This window comes from Nelusetta ayraudi, unplaced genomic scaffold, assembly GCF_046127955.1.
Source record: "Nelusetta ayraudi isolate G7.1 ecotype Tasmania unplaced genomic scaffold, CSIRO-AGI_Nayr_v1 ptg000128l, whole genome shotgun sequence".
Lineage (NCBI taxonomy): Eukaryota > Metazoa > Chordata > Actinopteri > Tetraodontiformes > Monacanthidae > Nelusetta > Nelusetta ayraudi.
The window spans coordinates 1,355,631-1,372,705 of record NW_027466178.1 but is presented as its reverse complement, the minus strand read 5'-3'; the positions used below and the strand labels follow the sequence as shown (position 1 = coordinate 1,372,705).

The window sequence follows — 17,075 nt, the reverse complement described above, 5'->3', positions numbered from 1 at the left end:
GTGGTCAGTTAACTCCCAAGAAATCAGAATCAGTTCGTGCCTGCTCCCCTTTTCAGAAAGTGTCTTCTTGAGATCCTCCCTTTGTGATGTCACAGAGGGCACCAATACCTCTTCCATATTATCTCATAACACTTCCCCTTCAGCGCCGGTTCTGCCCTCTGCTGTGAGGTCGCTCCGCTGCAAAACCAGGATGCAAGCTGAAGATCTGATGGGGAACAATAGAGAACCGTAATGGAATATTTGACGAACTAAGTAAAAAAAAAGCTCCTGGAGAGCCATTTTAAGAGAGAGGGTTCTGTTGTGTGTCCAGGTGGTGGACCTGTACTGGGGGGTGGACCCGGAGGAGTGGGACAGCCCGGAGCTGCAGCGCCTGCGAATGAAGCTGCTGGAGGAGTGTCTGAAGACGTCAGCCGGGCCGTGTTTTGTGGTGAGTACAAAACTCTTCACTGGTTCCAGTCACAAACTGGGGAGCAGTCGGGCTGTTTCTGCGTCAGAGTGTTGGTTGTGAAGTCAGCCTCTGCCGCAGCATCACCTCACTGCGCTGGTCTGATACATCTAAGACATCTTCTAATGAAATGAAGAGATCTTCTTCTCTTTTAACTCGCCTTCTAAAAAGTCCTGGTGACATTGTCATAAAAGCACTCTTGTTTTGTTTTTTTTTTCCGTCTTGCATATTCAGAGCATCGCAGTGTTCCCGCAGTAATTACAGTGAAATTGGTCTGGAAATGAAAAAGAAAGCGAGTGTCTCCAGTGTGTGCGGGGGGGGGGGGTTGCTTCTAACTTGCAGCGAATGACTTGAGTAAAAGCCTCTGCAAAGGAGAGCAGAGGGAGACTGACGTGACGCATAATTACAGCTGACATTTCAGAGAATTCTTTTTTTCAATAATTTCCAGACACATTAAAGAGGAAAAGGGGTAAAAAAGAAAAAAGAAAAAAAAAACACGTCAAGTGCGTGGACTGAAAAGGTTGGAGGGCGGCAGTGAAGAGAGGAGGAGGAATTGATAGTGAATTATTCAAATGGAACAGATCCATTTCTGGAGGTTGAAGCCGAGGTGAGAGATCAAGGGAGAGGTAATGCATTATGGGTAAGACAGCAGCCCTGGTCTCTGGGGAGCATTATCCCCCTCCCCACAGCCAGTTTGGGATTTGATTCGTCTCCCACTCTGCATGCGCTGAAAAACGGGAACAGGAAACATTCTCGGCACCGTAAAAACAGGTGCATTTCCAGAACTTGTCCTTCACTTCCAGCGGGCTGCTGCATCTCTCCCTCCCCCTCGTCCTGCGACGTCACAGACACACACTTGGAATGGCAGCAGTCACTTTAGAATTGTGCCATCTGCTATTAAACTCTCTAAACATTCCAGCAACTTGATTCAGTAGTCGGGCTGCGATTAGAGTTACTGAATTAGCCACACGCGTTAGCACAGAGCAGGTGCAACTCTATTTGGGCGTCTAACTTGCATGGAGACATTCGCAACACGAGCGCAGGTGATTCACACTGCGCTGATTTCATTCATTGCCTTCACTCCACTCGGGCCAACCACCCCGGTCGCTGCAGTTTCAGCACCTAGACCCGCTGTAAACACCCAATCGACGCTGAGCATAGCTTTAGGATTCATCAAAATCACATGCCATGGGATTGGAGTGATGGATGTAAGGTGAACTCTTGATTTTCTGCACCTGGACCCAGCACAGCGCTGGTGCACCCTCCTCACCTCTCTTTTTTTTTTTCAGAAGACTGGAAAGATGAGGCTAAATATTCGCTAGTGGGAGTTTTGTTTCGTTTGCTTGCTAATTAATGACGGCCACCACGGCTGCCTCCTGTTGCCGCCCTCAGTGACACCAGGCCACACATCCAGGAACCAGGGAGCTTCTATAATTAGAGGCCTGGTTCCTTGTTGGTGACAGTTTTGGGTCGTCTGTAGTGCCGCTGAAGTGCCGTTTCATATCGTTAACCCAGATTCACGTGCGAGATCATAAAACTATTAGAGCAGAGCAGAGTCACTTTTTTCTAGTCCCTGTTGTTTCTTTTCAATAAGGCTTCTGCACCGTTCGCAGTGTACACACACACACACACACACACACACACACACACACAGCCACGAGGATCAGCTTCAAACGCTAGCTCAGAGAGGCAACGTCATCGGACGAGAAGACGGCTGCTGGAAAAAGGAAGAAAAACTTTCCGCTTCCACTTTGAAATCTTGCTCATCCATCTCGCCAGCTGCCGAGGGAAAGCATTCTTGATGGGTCTAAAAATTCCAACAGATTAAATTACTGATCGCCCTTCAAGGATGAAGAGGTGGGAAATTTGAGCCCAAGCGGTGACGCTGCCTCACTGCTCTAAAAAACCTCATGAGGAGGACATCAGGAAGACGACGCTGCGACGACTCGCAAACAATGGCTGCTGCAAAAGGAGATAAGCTGCAGCGTCAGATGTCCACCAGGCATTTCCACATTAAAGAACCGCATGGAAGCGCAGCGAAGGCATTTCTCAGTGGACAGCATTGTTTCACGTGACTCCCAGTGGCTTCGGCGAGGGAGTCCTATCAGCGCAGCGCAGTGATTGGCCCGCTTGAACCTGACAGACATGGAGGGTATCCAATAGGATTTGATTCCCTTTTTTTATGACACGCTTCACTACATGGACTCAAAAGGTAAATCCAAAGGATTTGGAAGATGTTCCAACTGGGGTGCCGCGTAAAAAGGAAAGCTGTGAAGAGCAAAATGCTGCTGCCATTGATAATGAGTGGCAGCCGAGGAGGTGGGACGCGGTTCTAATGCAGAACAAAGACAGACACAAGGGGAGGAGGAGGAAGATGAAGAGTCTAAAGTGAGAGACGGCGCAAAAGGAATGAGAAGAACAGGATTCGACGTGTGAAGCAGCTCAGACGATGTGTGCATCCACTGCAGACCTCTTTCTTTCTTTCTTCATTCAACCCCTTCTATTTTAATGTTGGAATGGTGGGTTCGGCTCTGGCCGCGTCAGCTGATCTTTGGACAAGAGAATCAGTTGCAGTGGCAAAAAAAAATAAGGCTCAACGCAAGGCAGTGGTTGTGTACACACAGCACACTTCACCTGTTTGAGGGGTGGTGGGGGTTTCTTTAACCTGTCGATGCAATAAAAACCGGTTTCCATGGCGATAGCAGGGGTTGGCATGGTGATGGTGTCATTGACCCGCAGATTAAGCATGACAATGAGCCACCTCTTTTTTTCCCCCTGCTTCTTCTTCCTCTTCTTCTGTGACACCGTCTCAAATTCCCACATGCAGAAAAAATAAAACTTGATAAATGCCTCAAGGACGCGGCTGAGCAAACAGAACACAGGCGCTCATCTGGTTTTTCTGCTTTCCCTCCTCTTTCTCTCCTCGCCTGACAGGCAGAGTGTAAGAGGATAGCTGGAGATACAGTAACCTCTGTTTTCTCTCGTCTTCACCTCCTGTCACTTTGCTGATGAAACCAACACCGCGGCTGCTCGTCTGGAAGGTTTTGCACAGAATTTAGAGGGCAGAAATCAAGCGATGGTATTAGAAAACAAAAACATCTCAGCTAGAGACACTTCTTTCCAACACACACACACACACACACACACACACACACACACACACACACACACACACACACACACACACACACACACACACACACACACACACAATTTCAAATGCCTGATAGCACCAGCAAAGATGACTTGCGACATTGAAATTGCATCAACTCAAAATCCTTCAAAGTTAAAACAAGATTTTAGAGTTAAGAATTATGATAAACGATGACCAAAAAGATTCCGTTTGTTGTCTCCGCTCTCCTGATTTGTTTTCATTTTGCTTCTCATTGCGATTCAAAGTGCATGCAGAAATTTTTGAATTTTTAAAAGATGAAAAATCTCCACTGGAACTAACAGGAATGTATGAGAGAATTAAATGGAATATTGGAATTAACATAATTAACAAAATAGAGGTTAGTCATCGCTATGCAACAAAAATAGTGTTAATTACTCTTGACACCCCCGACACACTGTGTAGTCTTTGATCACATGCACGGATGGTATGTAGAACCCTGAACTGAAGCCACACTTTTGATCTTTGGTATTATTAACGTTCAACCTGTTAATGTTACTTGAATCAGTATTCATGCAGTAGCTCGCCACCGATAAGTTAAATTTACGCTAGCTAGCTCCGTTTCATTGACCACGTAAGAGATGAGCTTATTAAAGTGCTAGTGACCTCAAAGGTGACCTGAAATGGTACAGGTTGTCTTAATTACCCCCAACTCCCAGTTAATTACCACAAATTCCCAATAATTCCTATGACTTCCTAAAAGTGTTTAAAATTCTCCATCTTAACTTCCCATGGAAAGTTTCTCCAAAAATGTACCAGAAATAATCGTCTTCTCCTCTGCAAGCCAAATCCAAAAGCAATGGAAGATTTAGTTATAATTCTGTGTTCTTTTTTTCAAGCGTGTGCAGCCTTTTCTTGAACTAAGCTGTTCCATCGTGCATTGCAGCTAATGTAAAAATGCAACACCCCCCACACCCCTCTTTGATCCCCCTGTGCAGTGCCAGGAGCTCATGCAGCCAATATCCAAACACTTGGCTGTGTGCATGCACTGCACTGACTGATTGACCCCGTCGGTGATTGATTTGTTGATTCGTACTGTAGCTTGGGTACAATATCTTAGTCGCCTCTCCCAGCTGGCTCATCAGATAAAGTGCACTTAGCCAGAGTATGAAAAAGCCTCGTCCAAGGATGGAAAACCGTGGGAGGGTGGCAGGAGGGGGGGGGCGGAGGGGGATGGAACTCAAAGTGCATTTGGCCCCTTGCGTGCGCTGCTATTGTCACTTTGGCCTCCCGCCTTTCCTGCACCTGCGGCTGCGAAGCTGTAATAAGAAGCACCGCAGCCCTTTGCCACCCTGTCAAAAAGAGACATGTACACCATGTACGTGCACGCACACGTCGCCAGGCTGTAATCCACTTTTGATGGCCTCATTCCAGACTTGCTCACTGATATTTGGACATCTTTCTCCAGTTGGGCATCACAAGGTTGGAAGGGTGATGGAAGTGAGAGATGACGCAAAAGGGTGGAGACGTGAGAGTGGTTGAAAGAGTGGCTTTTTTTTCTTGTTGTTTTTTTTGGTTGGTTGGTTGTTTTGTCTTGTTTTTGATAGGAAACAGCAGTGGGTGGCATCCTAATCTCACTCGACACAAACACACCCAGCAGGACACCCACTCCAATCACACTGCCTCGTCACTGCCGGCTGAAAGAGACTTTGTCAGCAACTTGGAGCCTTTCAAACCCAACTATGTGCCTCTGTCTACTGCACTGTCGTTCGGAGCAATGCCTCCATCATCCATTTACACCTTACTACCGCAGAGCAAAATATACAGGGCCAGTAAGTGCCCAGCAAAGCAGCCAGGCGAAAAACCTGCCAGGGCAGTGTTAGAACTGCGATGACTGTCCAAATTCCTATTAAAGCAATTAATTCAATATGCTATAAAAGGAAAAGAAGAGAGAAGTGAAAATCTTTGTTGCACAAAAACAATCTACTGAGTGGCAGCTCGAAGCTGATGATATAAATCAAGCCGACGATATGTAATAAAAGCAGGATTTGAATCTTTCTGTTCCTGTTAAGCGGGGAAACCCAGACAAAGGTTCTGCTGGTTGAAAGAATAATCCTGATGATTTTGATTGAATCTTGTTCCCTTTAGTTAAATTGAATTAGGATGGACGGTTCTCTGCAATCTGTTATAGACATTCCTTTGTACTTCTTCACAGCTTCTGCAGGTCTTTGTACAAGGGGAAGGTTTGGGTTTTCTGTTCAGTCCTGTTGTCTTTTACTGCCTATACCTGCGTCAGCTAAAGGTGTGCATGATTAAAGTAGAGACGTTTGCATTTAAAATTCAAAGACCCAAACCTGATGAGGGGCCGCGTATAAACACAGAACAAATGAAAATATTTACTATGGGTCCTTTATGACAACAACACATACCTTCTCCTGACAGTAATCTGCTCTAAATTCAGATGGCGACTAAGAGGCTGGATCTAACGTAATGAGGCTTTCAAGCGTCATTGCTGTGAGCCTGCTGAGCCTTTTCTGCCCAGAGCTCAGCACCCCCCGCCGGAGCTTGTGTACCGCACCACAGACACAGAGTCAAAATCAGCTGGTCCGTGGAGTCTGAGTCGCACCCGCCCCCAGCCTTACCGCCCCCCCCCCCACTGATTTTTGCTCCAGTTGTCCTTTGAATGTGCCTGATAGAGCATATCTGGGAGGGCGCCAGGGAAAAATAGCCCTGATCGGTCTTAATGGCACCGAATCAGCCGCCACTCCAAAGCATGTGTGTCGACGCCGCGAGGGAAGAGTGGGGAGTCATCAGAGCTTACAGTAGATATGCCATGTGGAGTGGGAGATAATGCAGGATGAAAAAGACCACTATTTAAAATGAGGCAGCGTAATTATGCAGATTCTGCTTTGAGAGTTTTTGGTAAGGAGTGAAAAGACGCGAAAAAGCAATATCTTGGCTCTGCCGTGCGCCGGAAATAAATGGAATTTCACAGTCCTGGATTCCAACCTTGTAAAACCTCCACACAGCCCTTCATTGAATGTATTATTTTCTCGTAATTATTCGTCGGTCCCATACATAAAACCAACACGCTTGTTTTCTTAATACTTGTGATTACGGCGCATCAAGAAATTTGGCTGAGGCGGTTACATACAAGTGTGTCGCTAAAGCGTTAGCCGTGCAAATCTGCTTTTCTTGCTGAAAACAGTCAGCGGTTTTAAACGTCATTGTTTTTTCCCCAATGTCTTGTCTCATTGCCAGATTGCTGTGACTGATTTTGTTGCAGTGAGAGTTTTCTTAACTTATTTTTGGAGAAGTAAATCCATCTTCTACCCATCTACACGCCAGCTGTCCATCGATTATTCAGTTATCAGAACTTTAAGAGTTACACCACGCGTCATTAGAGAGAGCAGACAGGTGCAAACATAGTCCAACTTTTTGCATTATGAGTGGGGTGATGATGACCACAGTTTGCACAGACCATGGTTCTACAATGCTGCCTTAAATCAGCCACAAAGAACTCAACATCGGCTTCACGACTCATCCACGAGCAGATGCAACTTAACACACTTCCTTTCTCCCCTCTTTCCTTCCTCCACTTCAGGGTCTAGTGGGAGAAAAGTATGGCAGCATCCGAGTGCCGGGGGAAGTGGACTCAGCCGAGTTTGAGATGATCTTGGATGCAGCTGTGGAGGCAGGGATGGACACACACATCTTGGAGGAGTGGTACTGCAGGGATGAAAACTCAGTGCCACCCGCATACTACCTCAAACCCAAAGCCCAAATGCTCAAGAACTACCAGAACTCAGTGAGTCCACCCAGATTTTAAAAGCGGCTACCAAAACACAATTTTCCCTTTACGCCACTTCTCTCTGAGGAGCAAAAACCGGAATAAGTATTCCGTACAGCAGCTTCCGATGGCCTTTGTTTGAACTGTCCTCCCTCTATTCTCCGTCCTCGTCAGATGGAGTTGAGCACCGCAGCCAAGACAAAGAATGACAAGGCCTGGAGGAAAGTCTCAGAGGAGATCAAGAGGATCTTCAGAGCGGCGGTGCTGCTGCTGCAGGAGAAGGGAACCATGACGAGCATCCAGGCCAAGAAATTCCTCTGCTCTGGTCAGTCTCAGGTCAACCTCTCTCCATCCCTGTCGCCATCTTCTTTTCACACCTATGCTTTTTGGTTTTGAAGTAGTAGTGGTGTCTGATGTATCACTCACTTTTTTTCTCTAAGTCATACATTTCACCAAAAATATGTGCTTTTAAATAAGACTCCAAAAGACAGAAAGGAAAATGTTAACGTTGAGAAGAACAGTGACATTTAGGTGGTAAGAAAGGCCCTTGTAATCCGTCTTAGTCCTTCACCTCCTGGAAATTAAGCCAGAAGGTCGAAAGCCTTGGTCATTTTGATAAACATACATTAATATAATGAAGTGCATTACGTTGTCTTCAATGTGAGTGATTTTTAAAAGAACAGCTGATCTACATTTGGACAAGTAATTTGAGTTTTAAAAAGCGATGCATCTAAGCCCATCAGTTCAGCACAGCCAGTCGTAGTGGCAGTGCTGCAGAGATCTGATAAAACTTCCTTGATTCATGGTCACTTCCCATTTTTATTGTAGAGCTGGCAAATTATGAAGGCTTTTTGTAAAAGCGGTCCCAGAGAAAAATCTAATTAATTGCCACCAAGTTAAATAATGAGAAAAAAGTAGCTTGATTTTGTCAGGAATCTGCGCTTTTAAGAACTTTAATTGCGTGCAGCGGGCTTTAAGAGGTGCTTAGTTTGGCTTTATAAAGGAAGTCGTGGCATCTCTTAGAAGTCCCAACTTTTCTCTCTCCCGCCCAATTAGTAGGCTTCCGTGTGGGCGATGCTCCAGAGGAGATTGTGTCCAGGACTTTAGAGAGCCAGTTTTTTCTGTGGATGAGCCTGAGATACAGTTCATCGGCGCTGCTTTTGCTGATTTGATCAGCTTTCACTTTGAAAAAATTGGGTTCAAGGGAAATCTTTGCAATCAAAAGCTGAAGGCCTGTAAAGTCGATTTTGCTCAGATGTTGAAAGCAATCTAAATCCCACATCTGTTTGTTTGTGTGTGTATGTTTGAGTGCTTCTTTCAAATTGTACAATCACGCCCAACACAATTCGTTCTAAAGCTGAAAGTTATTGGTTTGTCTTTAGGAAACCAATGTATTTCTCCTGTTTTCAGCCTTGGAGGATGAGCTAGACTTTGCCCTTGGAAAACAAACTCCTGCCTTTCTCAGGAAATGCGTCTGCTACATCCGCAAAATCTCCAACTTCGAACGCTTTGCCAAGCTGCCAGAGATGGCCCGATACATGGACATCACGGCGAATGCCGATCGTGTCATGCGCAACCAGGAAGCCTACGATCGCCTCGTCAAGGTGCGAGATGAATTCATCCCCACTGTGGTCGCTGCCTCCAACCTCCGCGTCTACTCCTCCGTCACCCACTGCGACATGAAACTGGGCTACTCTCAGGAGGTGGAGAGCAACTACGTGGAGGGTTTGTGCAAACAGTTCTACGAGGACATGGTTGACATCATCCAGGCCACAGTTCAGCAGAACTTTGACACAGAGTCCGACCCGCTGTACGACGAGATCCTACAGCACCTGTCACTGTGTAAAACCCACGCAGCGCTCTACCAGTTCAAGTCTGAGTCCTTGGATTACGTCCACGATTATCTTCTGCCTACCAATAAGGGTAGAATGAGCCCGTTGGTGGTCTACGGTGGGCCCTGCACGGGGAAGACGCTGCTGCTGTCAGAGGTGGCCAAACAGGTGGGACAACATGTGGACCTGTTTGTTTGCCTTCTCTCCTGTGATTTCATCCTGCACGTCATCCTCATCTATCCCTTCTGATCAGAGCGTGTGTTTGTCCTTTGTAGTGCAGCATATGAGGGGGCGTGCAACTGTTCATGCTTGACCATCTGTGTGTCTGCCAAAAGACTGTCCATCACCATGCGTGTCTGATTTCTTCTGAGGCTAAGTGTGATTGTGTGTTTGTGTGTTGCGTTGTGTAATATATGTATATCAATGCAGATTCTCTGCAAACGCTGTGTTAATTTTTTTTATTGAAGTGAGTGTGCGTGCACTCTATTCTATTTTCAATCTCCAGCTTTGCGCGTGCCATCTGGCTGCCCAGCTATATTAGGATCACACAACGGCTAAGACTGCATGGCTAACACCCACAGATGTAGTCCTCCTGTTCAACCTTTGGACCAGTCGTTAGAGTGATACATTCATTTAATGGTGGGAAACCATTCATAACATCCAAGTTACAAGAAAACGGTGTACGGCGCAATGGCACAAGCAGAGGCACAAAAAAACAAAGGATCAAAGTATGAACTTCTGATGGAAAGTGGATGTTGGCTCAAGATCAAAAAGAAGGAGAGTGAATGTGTCCAGTTTTCAACTGCATGCAATTCCACTGACAGCTGTGTGGTGTTGTTTTTTGTAATTGTTCCAAAAGATTTTAAGATTTTAATTATATTTTTCCAAAATACTGACTGTTTTCATACAAAATCACTGAGTCCTTTTAATCAACAAGGTAAATGTTGAGATAAATGATAATGACGCTAATTGTGCTTCTCACCATGTTTTACCACAAGATTAAAATTTTGTGGGAAATGTGTGGGATGCCATCACCTAACTTGTGTGCAGTTAAACAAGAACACACACCAGATCATTACAAATAACTGCTTCTACACAACAGAGTTTTACTTAATATCAAACGTGTGGATGGGAAAGTATCAAAATAAATGTGAGTTTATACATAAGCATACACACACACACACGTATGTATGCATGTGTGTGTATATATGTATGTATATATGTATATACATATATATAAATACATATATGTATATACATATATATATATACATATATATACATATATATACACATATATATGTATATACATATATATACATATATACATATACATATATACACTTATATACATGTATATATACACGTATATACATATATATACACACACACACACACACACATTATACATGTTATGCAATGCTTTGTTTCATGCTGTCACAGTAATTTTACTTTATTGTCTATTTCACGGTAATCATAATTGTGTCTTTACTGTTTTTCAGGCATACACATGGTTGCAGACAGAGATGGGCCCAGAAACTGATCCAGTTGTCATTGTCCGTTTCATTGGTTCCAGTCCACATTCAACAGACCTGCGTCCCTTCCTTCAGAGCATTTGTGAACAGATTGCACTAAACTACCGCTGCCTGATTCACTTTTTGCCTAACAAGATCCAGGAGATGAGGGAACTGCTGATCAGCCTTCTTGGGGAATCTTCATTCCACAGGCCTTTGGTCATTGTCCTGGATTCCCTGGAGCAGTTCTCAGAAGCTGATGATGTTCGCAAGCTCTGGTGGCTTCCCGTACACTTGCCCCGGACAGTCCGTATCATTGTCTCAACTTTGCCCAATAAACATGGGATCTTGCAGAAACTTCGACACCTCATTCATGATGAGAGGTATTATGTGGAGTTGATCCAAAGGGACCGAAAGGTCTGCAGCCAAACATTAAAACAGCAGTTGCTGGAAGTGAAAAGGAAAGTCACCTCTGGCCAACAGATCTATGTCAATGAGGCCCTTGCTAAGTGTACATTACCAATGTTTGTAAACCTCATCTACCGAGAGGTAGTGCACTGGAGGTCTCACAAAGATGTGGACGAGAGGTCTTTATGCTCCACTGTGCATGAAAGCATAGAACAGCTTTTCTACTCAGTGGAGAAAAAGTTTGGTCAACGCTTTGTCTTTAGAGCTTTGGGCTATATTACCATGGCCAAGTCGGGCCTGACTGAGGTTGAGCTGGAGGATATCCTCTCCCTTGATAATATAGTTCTTGGCGATGTCATCGTAGCTACTTACCTCAAAAACCCCTTGAGGATCTCCTACGATGTGGTCGCCAGACTGAGAGAGGAATTGGAAGGTTATCTGATCGAACGGCAGGTGCGCAATGTCACATTGATGGTATGGGCTAACAGACACCTGCATCTCATTGCTCAGAAGCTTTATCTTAGCAATGAAGAAGATGTCCATCAAATGCACAGCCTTCTTGCAGAGTACTTCCTGGGAGCATGGTCAGGGGGCAGAAAGAAAATCTTCACTTACGATAACAACCATTTCACTTCAATGAATATATCTCAACACAAAAGCCCACCTCATCAGCAGGCCACTGAAAAAGCATCTACTGACAAGTACTCATATGACAGACAGACTCCGGAGCAGCCTTGGGTATTCCAGTGCAACCTTTTGGAACCAGATATCTTCTTTGTCAACCACCGGAAGATGACAGAGCTGGTGTACCACCTTACCAGAAGTGGGCGCACAGATGACCTCATGTTTGGCGTCATTATGAACTTCAGCTGGCTGTACACCATGATAAAGATTGGACAATTCGATAAGACCTTAACAGACATAGACCTGGCCTACAGCTACACCCAAGAAAAAGAACTCAAGTTTCTAGCATCTACCCTCCGCAGCATCAAAGTGAAGGTGCTAAAGAATCCTGCATCATTGTCTGCTGAACTGCAGCAAAGACTTCTGCCAGTTGTCACCTCCCTCCCAAAACTCAGACACCTCCTTCTGGAGTGTGACAAAGATGGGCCGAAGTACTGCTCTATTGTGCCTCTACACTCCTCTATGGATGTCACCTACAGTCCAGAGAGGCTTCCTCTGTGCTCCAGCTACATGCAGATTGTTGAGATCTTGCCCACTCTAGCCCCAAACATAGTCCTTGTGGCCCTGGAAGATGGCTCTGTCAGCACCTGGGACGTAGAGAGTAGGCAGCTTCTTAGGCAGATTGACACAGCCCGATCTGTTGTGCTGGGGATCAGACTAACTACTGATGAAAAGTACCTGGTTGTTGCCACTACCAAAAACACGCTGCTCATCTATGATAATCACAAGTCCTGCCTTCTGTCTGAGGTTGAAATCAAAGGATCCAAGCATGGTGGCATTGCTGGTGGTGTTGCTTTCATTAATGGGTTTACATTGTCCACCCATCATGCTTTGGCTTGGCTGGAAGCCAGCAAAGATGTTAACGTCATTGACCTACTCTATGGTTGGCCACTTTACCAGTTTCACTGCTGGTATGAGGTGACCTGTGTCCAGTGCTCTCCAGATGGAATGTATGCCTTCTGCGGCCAGTACCTCAACACCACGTCCATCTTCCACCTGGAAAATGGGGACAAGTTGGCCACAGTGACCTCAGAGTTTTCTGGGGGATTTGTCAAATCAATTCTCATCCTGGACACCCTGAACCAAATGGTGATGATAGACAATGAGGGTAGTTTGTCTGTGTGGAACACCAAAGAAATTACCAACCCAAGGCTAATGGAGGATTACGATTGCAGAGGTGATGATAGTGAAGTTGTGAGCATCGAGTTGTCCGAGGACCAGCGCTCCATTCTCATTTGCAAGGCCCGCAGTATAGAAGTTCTTGACACAAAATTGTGGAAAATGGTAGAGAAGTTTAAAGCCAAACGTACTGAACGTTTTGTCGCTGCTGTTCTCTCGAAGAATGGACAGAGCATTGTGGCCTCAATGGAGAACACATCCTCCATTTTTGTGTGGCGGAGAGACAGTGGACAGTGCATGGCTAGCCTGATTGAGATCTCAGGGGCCATTGTCAAACTCATTAAATCAGCCCACCACAACTTGCTTCTGTCTGTTGCCAGCAGTGGAGTTTTGTCTGTTTGGGACATTGACATCATCACAGCTATGTCCAATATTGACAAGACGGGAAAGAAGATCCAGACGGTGCATCTGTCTGGCAGAGAGGACTATGTGTTTACCATGGATGGTTCAGAGGCTGTGCACAAGTGGAACTTCAGCACCGGCTTCATCGAGACAGTCTTTAAGCATGAGGGAATAGTGGAAAACTGCGTTCTAACTTCCTCAGGAGAACTCATGGTGACTTCAGATGACAAGTCAAGTCAGTACATCTGGCAAACCCACACTGGAGAAAACATATTCCGCATCAACGGACAAAGAATATCGCAGCTGCTTATCACACACAATGACCAGTTTGTTGTGTCCCTCTGTGAGCAGAACGCCTCAAGGGTCTGGCGACTTGGAACAGGCCACAAAGTGTGCAACATTTTGGTCACCCTCCAAAATGCACTTATCACAACAGCAAACACTTTCCTAGTGGGTACCTCAAAAAACAAGCTCCTTGCTGTCAGCTTGTGGTCCGGCAGTGTGTCCAAGAAGTTTGTCTGTGACGATGGCATAACCATCGTAAACTTCAAGCTCATTCCTGATTGCCCTGATTGCGTGGTGTTTATCACTTCCACAGAGACCATATTCATCTGGAGCGTGGCAGACGAGTCAGTCTGCAGGCGAGTGCAGCTGCCCAGCAACTTTCTTAAAAATCTGGAGGACTTCCAAATCTCCCCAAATGGCAAAGTGGGGATTGTTTCTAAAGGAGATGATAATATCAACGTCTTAGATCTCCACAGCGGGAAGCTGAGGTTTATTCACGCTGCTGGTATAATTTGGCGTCAAAAATTATCAAGAGATGGACGTTATCTCGTCTACGTCTGTTTCCGGAACTGCGACGAGGACGACGACGCTGGTGTCGTATCCAATCTGATCGTGATGCGCCTTGCTGATGGAAAGAGCATTGGAACGTGTTCCTTGTACAAGACCCCAACCTTCATATCCCTCTCGCAGCGTGCACTGAACATCATCATTGGCTTTGAGGACGGCAGCATTGGCACTTACACAGTAGTGGACCGTGTGGATGCTGCCCTCAAAATAAAAATTGCCACCTCCAACAGCCGACAGATTGTCAACAATGCCTCACAGAAGGTACGGCCTAAGTGCTGCAACCATACCTTTAAGAGCGTTGCCGACTGCATTTGGAGGGAGTCGACAGAGGTTTTTTCCAGGGACAGTCCCATCAATGTGTCTGACTCTGGGGAGGGGGAGTCGACAACGCCTACGAAAAAGACAGAATTGCTGCAGTGATGTGTGCAAATTAGTTTGGAGTAGGGTGGAGGTAGGCAAGAAAGTCTGGAATCGCTGGGGTTGCGGTTGGTGTTTGTTTACAGCCACGTGTTTCAGCTGCCGGCGTCAGCCCAGTGGGTAGTTAATGGGCTGACCTTTTTAACACTGCACTGAAATTCTTTATTACTTCCAACTTAAGATGTGGTCTTACTTTGTTTTACACTCTGAGACTGTTAGGAAGATGCTAAGTTTTTAAAAGAAGCAACGTAAATATTGTGAAGTATTAGTTTGCCATTATGTGTCCTTTTTGCATTTGAAGAACAAAGTTGTTAATCAAAAGTCTTCGTCAAACATTTTTTTAATAGCCATTCGAGTGATTTCTTTTTCTTTTTTTTACTTTTTAGTTTTTGTGTACATTAAGCCATAATGTTTATCTTTACAAAATTACAAAAAAAGAGTATATTTATGTTTGTATTATCATCAGTCCGTACTGTATAAAAAGGAAGAACAATGGACATATGTACATATCCCTTTCTGGCTGCTGCAGTTTGTGCAACTCCTTAAAAATGTTATGTTGTGCTTAATGCAATCAAAGTGAGTGCCTGGAATTTAAAAAAAAACAAAAAAAAAACATGTTATTTATGTGCAGATTACAAGATTTATGAAAATGCAGGGAATTTGTAAACAGTATACACACAGTTGCATAACACTTGCATCGATAATTAAAAGTCAGTCAACAACATGAGAGATGTGTGGCATCACTCTTTGCCAGGATGGCTGCAGGACATTGTTGGAACACAACTATGAAGCATACAGTGTAGCATAGCACCACACACATTCACGCCTTAACCAGTGTCCTTGCTTTAGGTTCCGTGAAGTTTGTTGTGAGTCTTTGGCTGAAAGGGAGAGCTTTTATGGGGGAAAGTGTTTCACTGAAGCAGCTTGGCCATGTGAATATAATTAGAGTCTTGACCATAGATTGAAGCACTTTAAGACTAATTTTGAGGAGGAATTATTGCATTTTATTCGCATTAGACACTGTATAAAATGTATGTAGAGTTGGCTTTAAATATTTGATGTTTCCATACAAAGGTATACATGTCCAGTCGGTTACTAGGACTGGTACTAATATATAAAATTCCTAGAGACACAGGACATTAAACCTCTAGGATCAAATTTAGCTTTAGCTCAGAAATTACATTTAGGAGTAATTTAAATTGTGAAAATAAGTTGTGCAACAATTTGTGTCCAATTAGACTATAAAATGTGTGTCTAAAATGAATGAGCAATGGCCATTGTATTGTTCTTTACACATGGCTATCATTCTCTTGATATGAAAGCCGTTAAAATCTGCTTTTCCTGGCAGTGATCTTGGGGAAGTTGTTTGCTTGCAGGTATGAAGTTTCCTTTTTTAAAGCATGTTAACGTGTAATATCAGACCCGATCAGACCTGCCAGGCAAGAAAAAAAATTCATTAATCAATTTATATTTTTAAAAGGGCTATGCCATCCAATGTGTTTTTACACATTTCAAGGCCCTCAAATTAAAACTGGGCAGCAGCATAAAGCTTTAAAACATTTTACTTCTCCACAAATTAAAGTTAGTAGAGTTAAAAACAAATGGAAAATATTCAACCTGCTGCCAAAGTCCCAGTCGCACTTTGTGTATGATGTAGTTTGTTTATTTTTGAGGCTTGTACTGTAATTATATTGGTACCAAATTGTTTCAGTGTTTCGACTGTGATTATGTTTCTGATAGAGAAAAATATGTGCTATCTTTACTAAAAACATTAAGCAGATTCCTCTTATTGAATATATTGGAATGCTAGATTCAGAGTATATTTGAATGTGTCCATTTGGAAGCCAGTCAATGGCGATATTATATCTGTTCAGTGACATGAATGACTTTTAATAAATGTTTGCAACTCATAGTTGACATACTGGTATAATGAATGTTTCTATGGTATTCTTTGTATTGTCAGGACTGACGTACCTGTTTAGAGATTTATATTTTCATAAATGTTGTACTTTACATTTTGTTACAGAGTTGTTTTACTGGAATCCAAACAGGAACAAAAGAAATACGTATGTCCGAAGCAATATGACAACTAGTGTGTATGCATTGTTTGTATGGAGCATTTTAATGTAATAAAACGGTTCACTTTTTGCCTCTGCTGCACCGCCTCAGGCTCTTCTCTGCAGAACGTCAGTGTCGCCGTCTTGCTATTTATTCCCGTTCAACATGACAATGACTGGGATACAATTGGCCCCGTTTTCCCACCACGTATAGCCGAGAGGTTGCCACGAGGCATCTGGTTGAACAGGTATTTCCTGTCCCTCCTCCCCCTCCCCCCAAAAGTCAGAAAACCCTCACAGACCTTTATGGAAAACGAAACAAAAAACAAAAACGAATGATCTGATGAGTCTGTAATTCTTCTTCCGTGCTTGGCGCCACTTGTGATGACGAGCGTGGAGAATATTTCTCTGTCACTGTAATTAGGCGGCGCATGTGTAGTGCA

The 17,075-nt window shown here is 44.3% G+C and overlaps 1 protein-coding gene across 2 annotated transcripts in view; it reads left to right on the top strand.

Annotated features, from left to right (window-relative positions):
• Positions 1–16,789, top strand: part of nwd2 (NACHT and WD repeat domain containing 2) — a 33,767-nt gene extending 16,978 nt beyond the window's left edge. For both annotated transcript variants that reach the window (XM_076050665.1, XM_076050666.1), the window contains exons 4-8: positions 311–427; positions 7,162–7,365; positions 7,522–7,672; positions 8,758–9,347; positions 10,682–16,789. In XM_076050665.1, the coding sequence (XP_075906780.1) occupies positions 311–427; positions 7,162–7,365; positions 7,522–7,672; positions 8,758–9,347; positions 10,682–14,578 (4,959 nt within the window). In that variant the 3' untranslated portion in view covers positions 14,579–16,789. The remainder of the gene's footprint in view (positions 1–310; positions 428–7,161; positions 7,366–7,521; positions 7,673–8,757; positions 9,348–10,681) is intronic.
• The last annotated feature ends 286 nt before the right edge of the window (positions 16,790–17,075 follow it).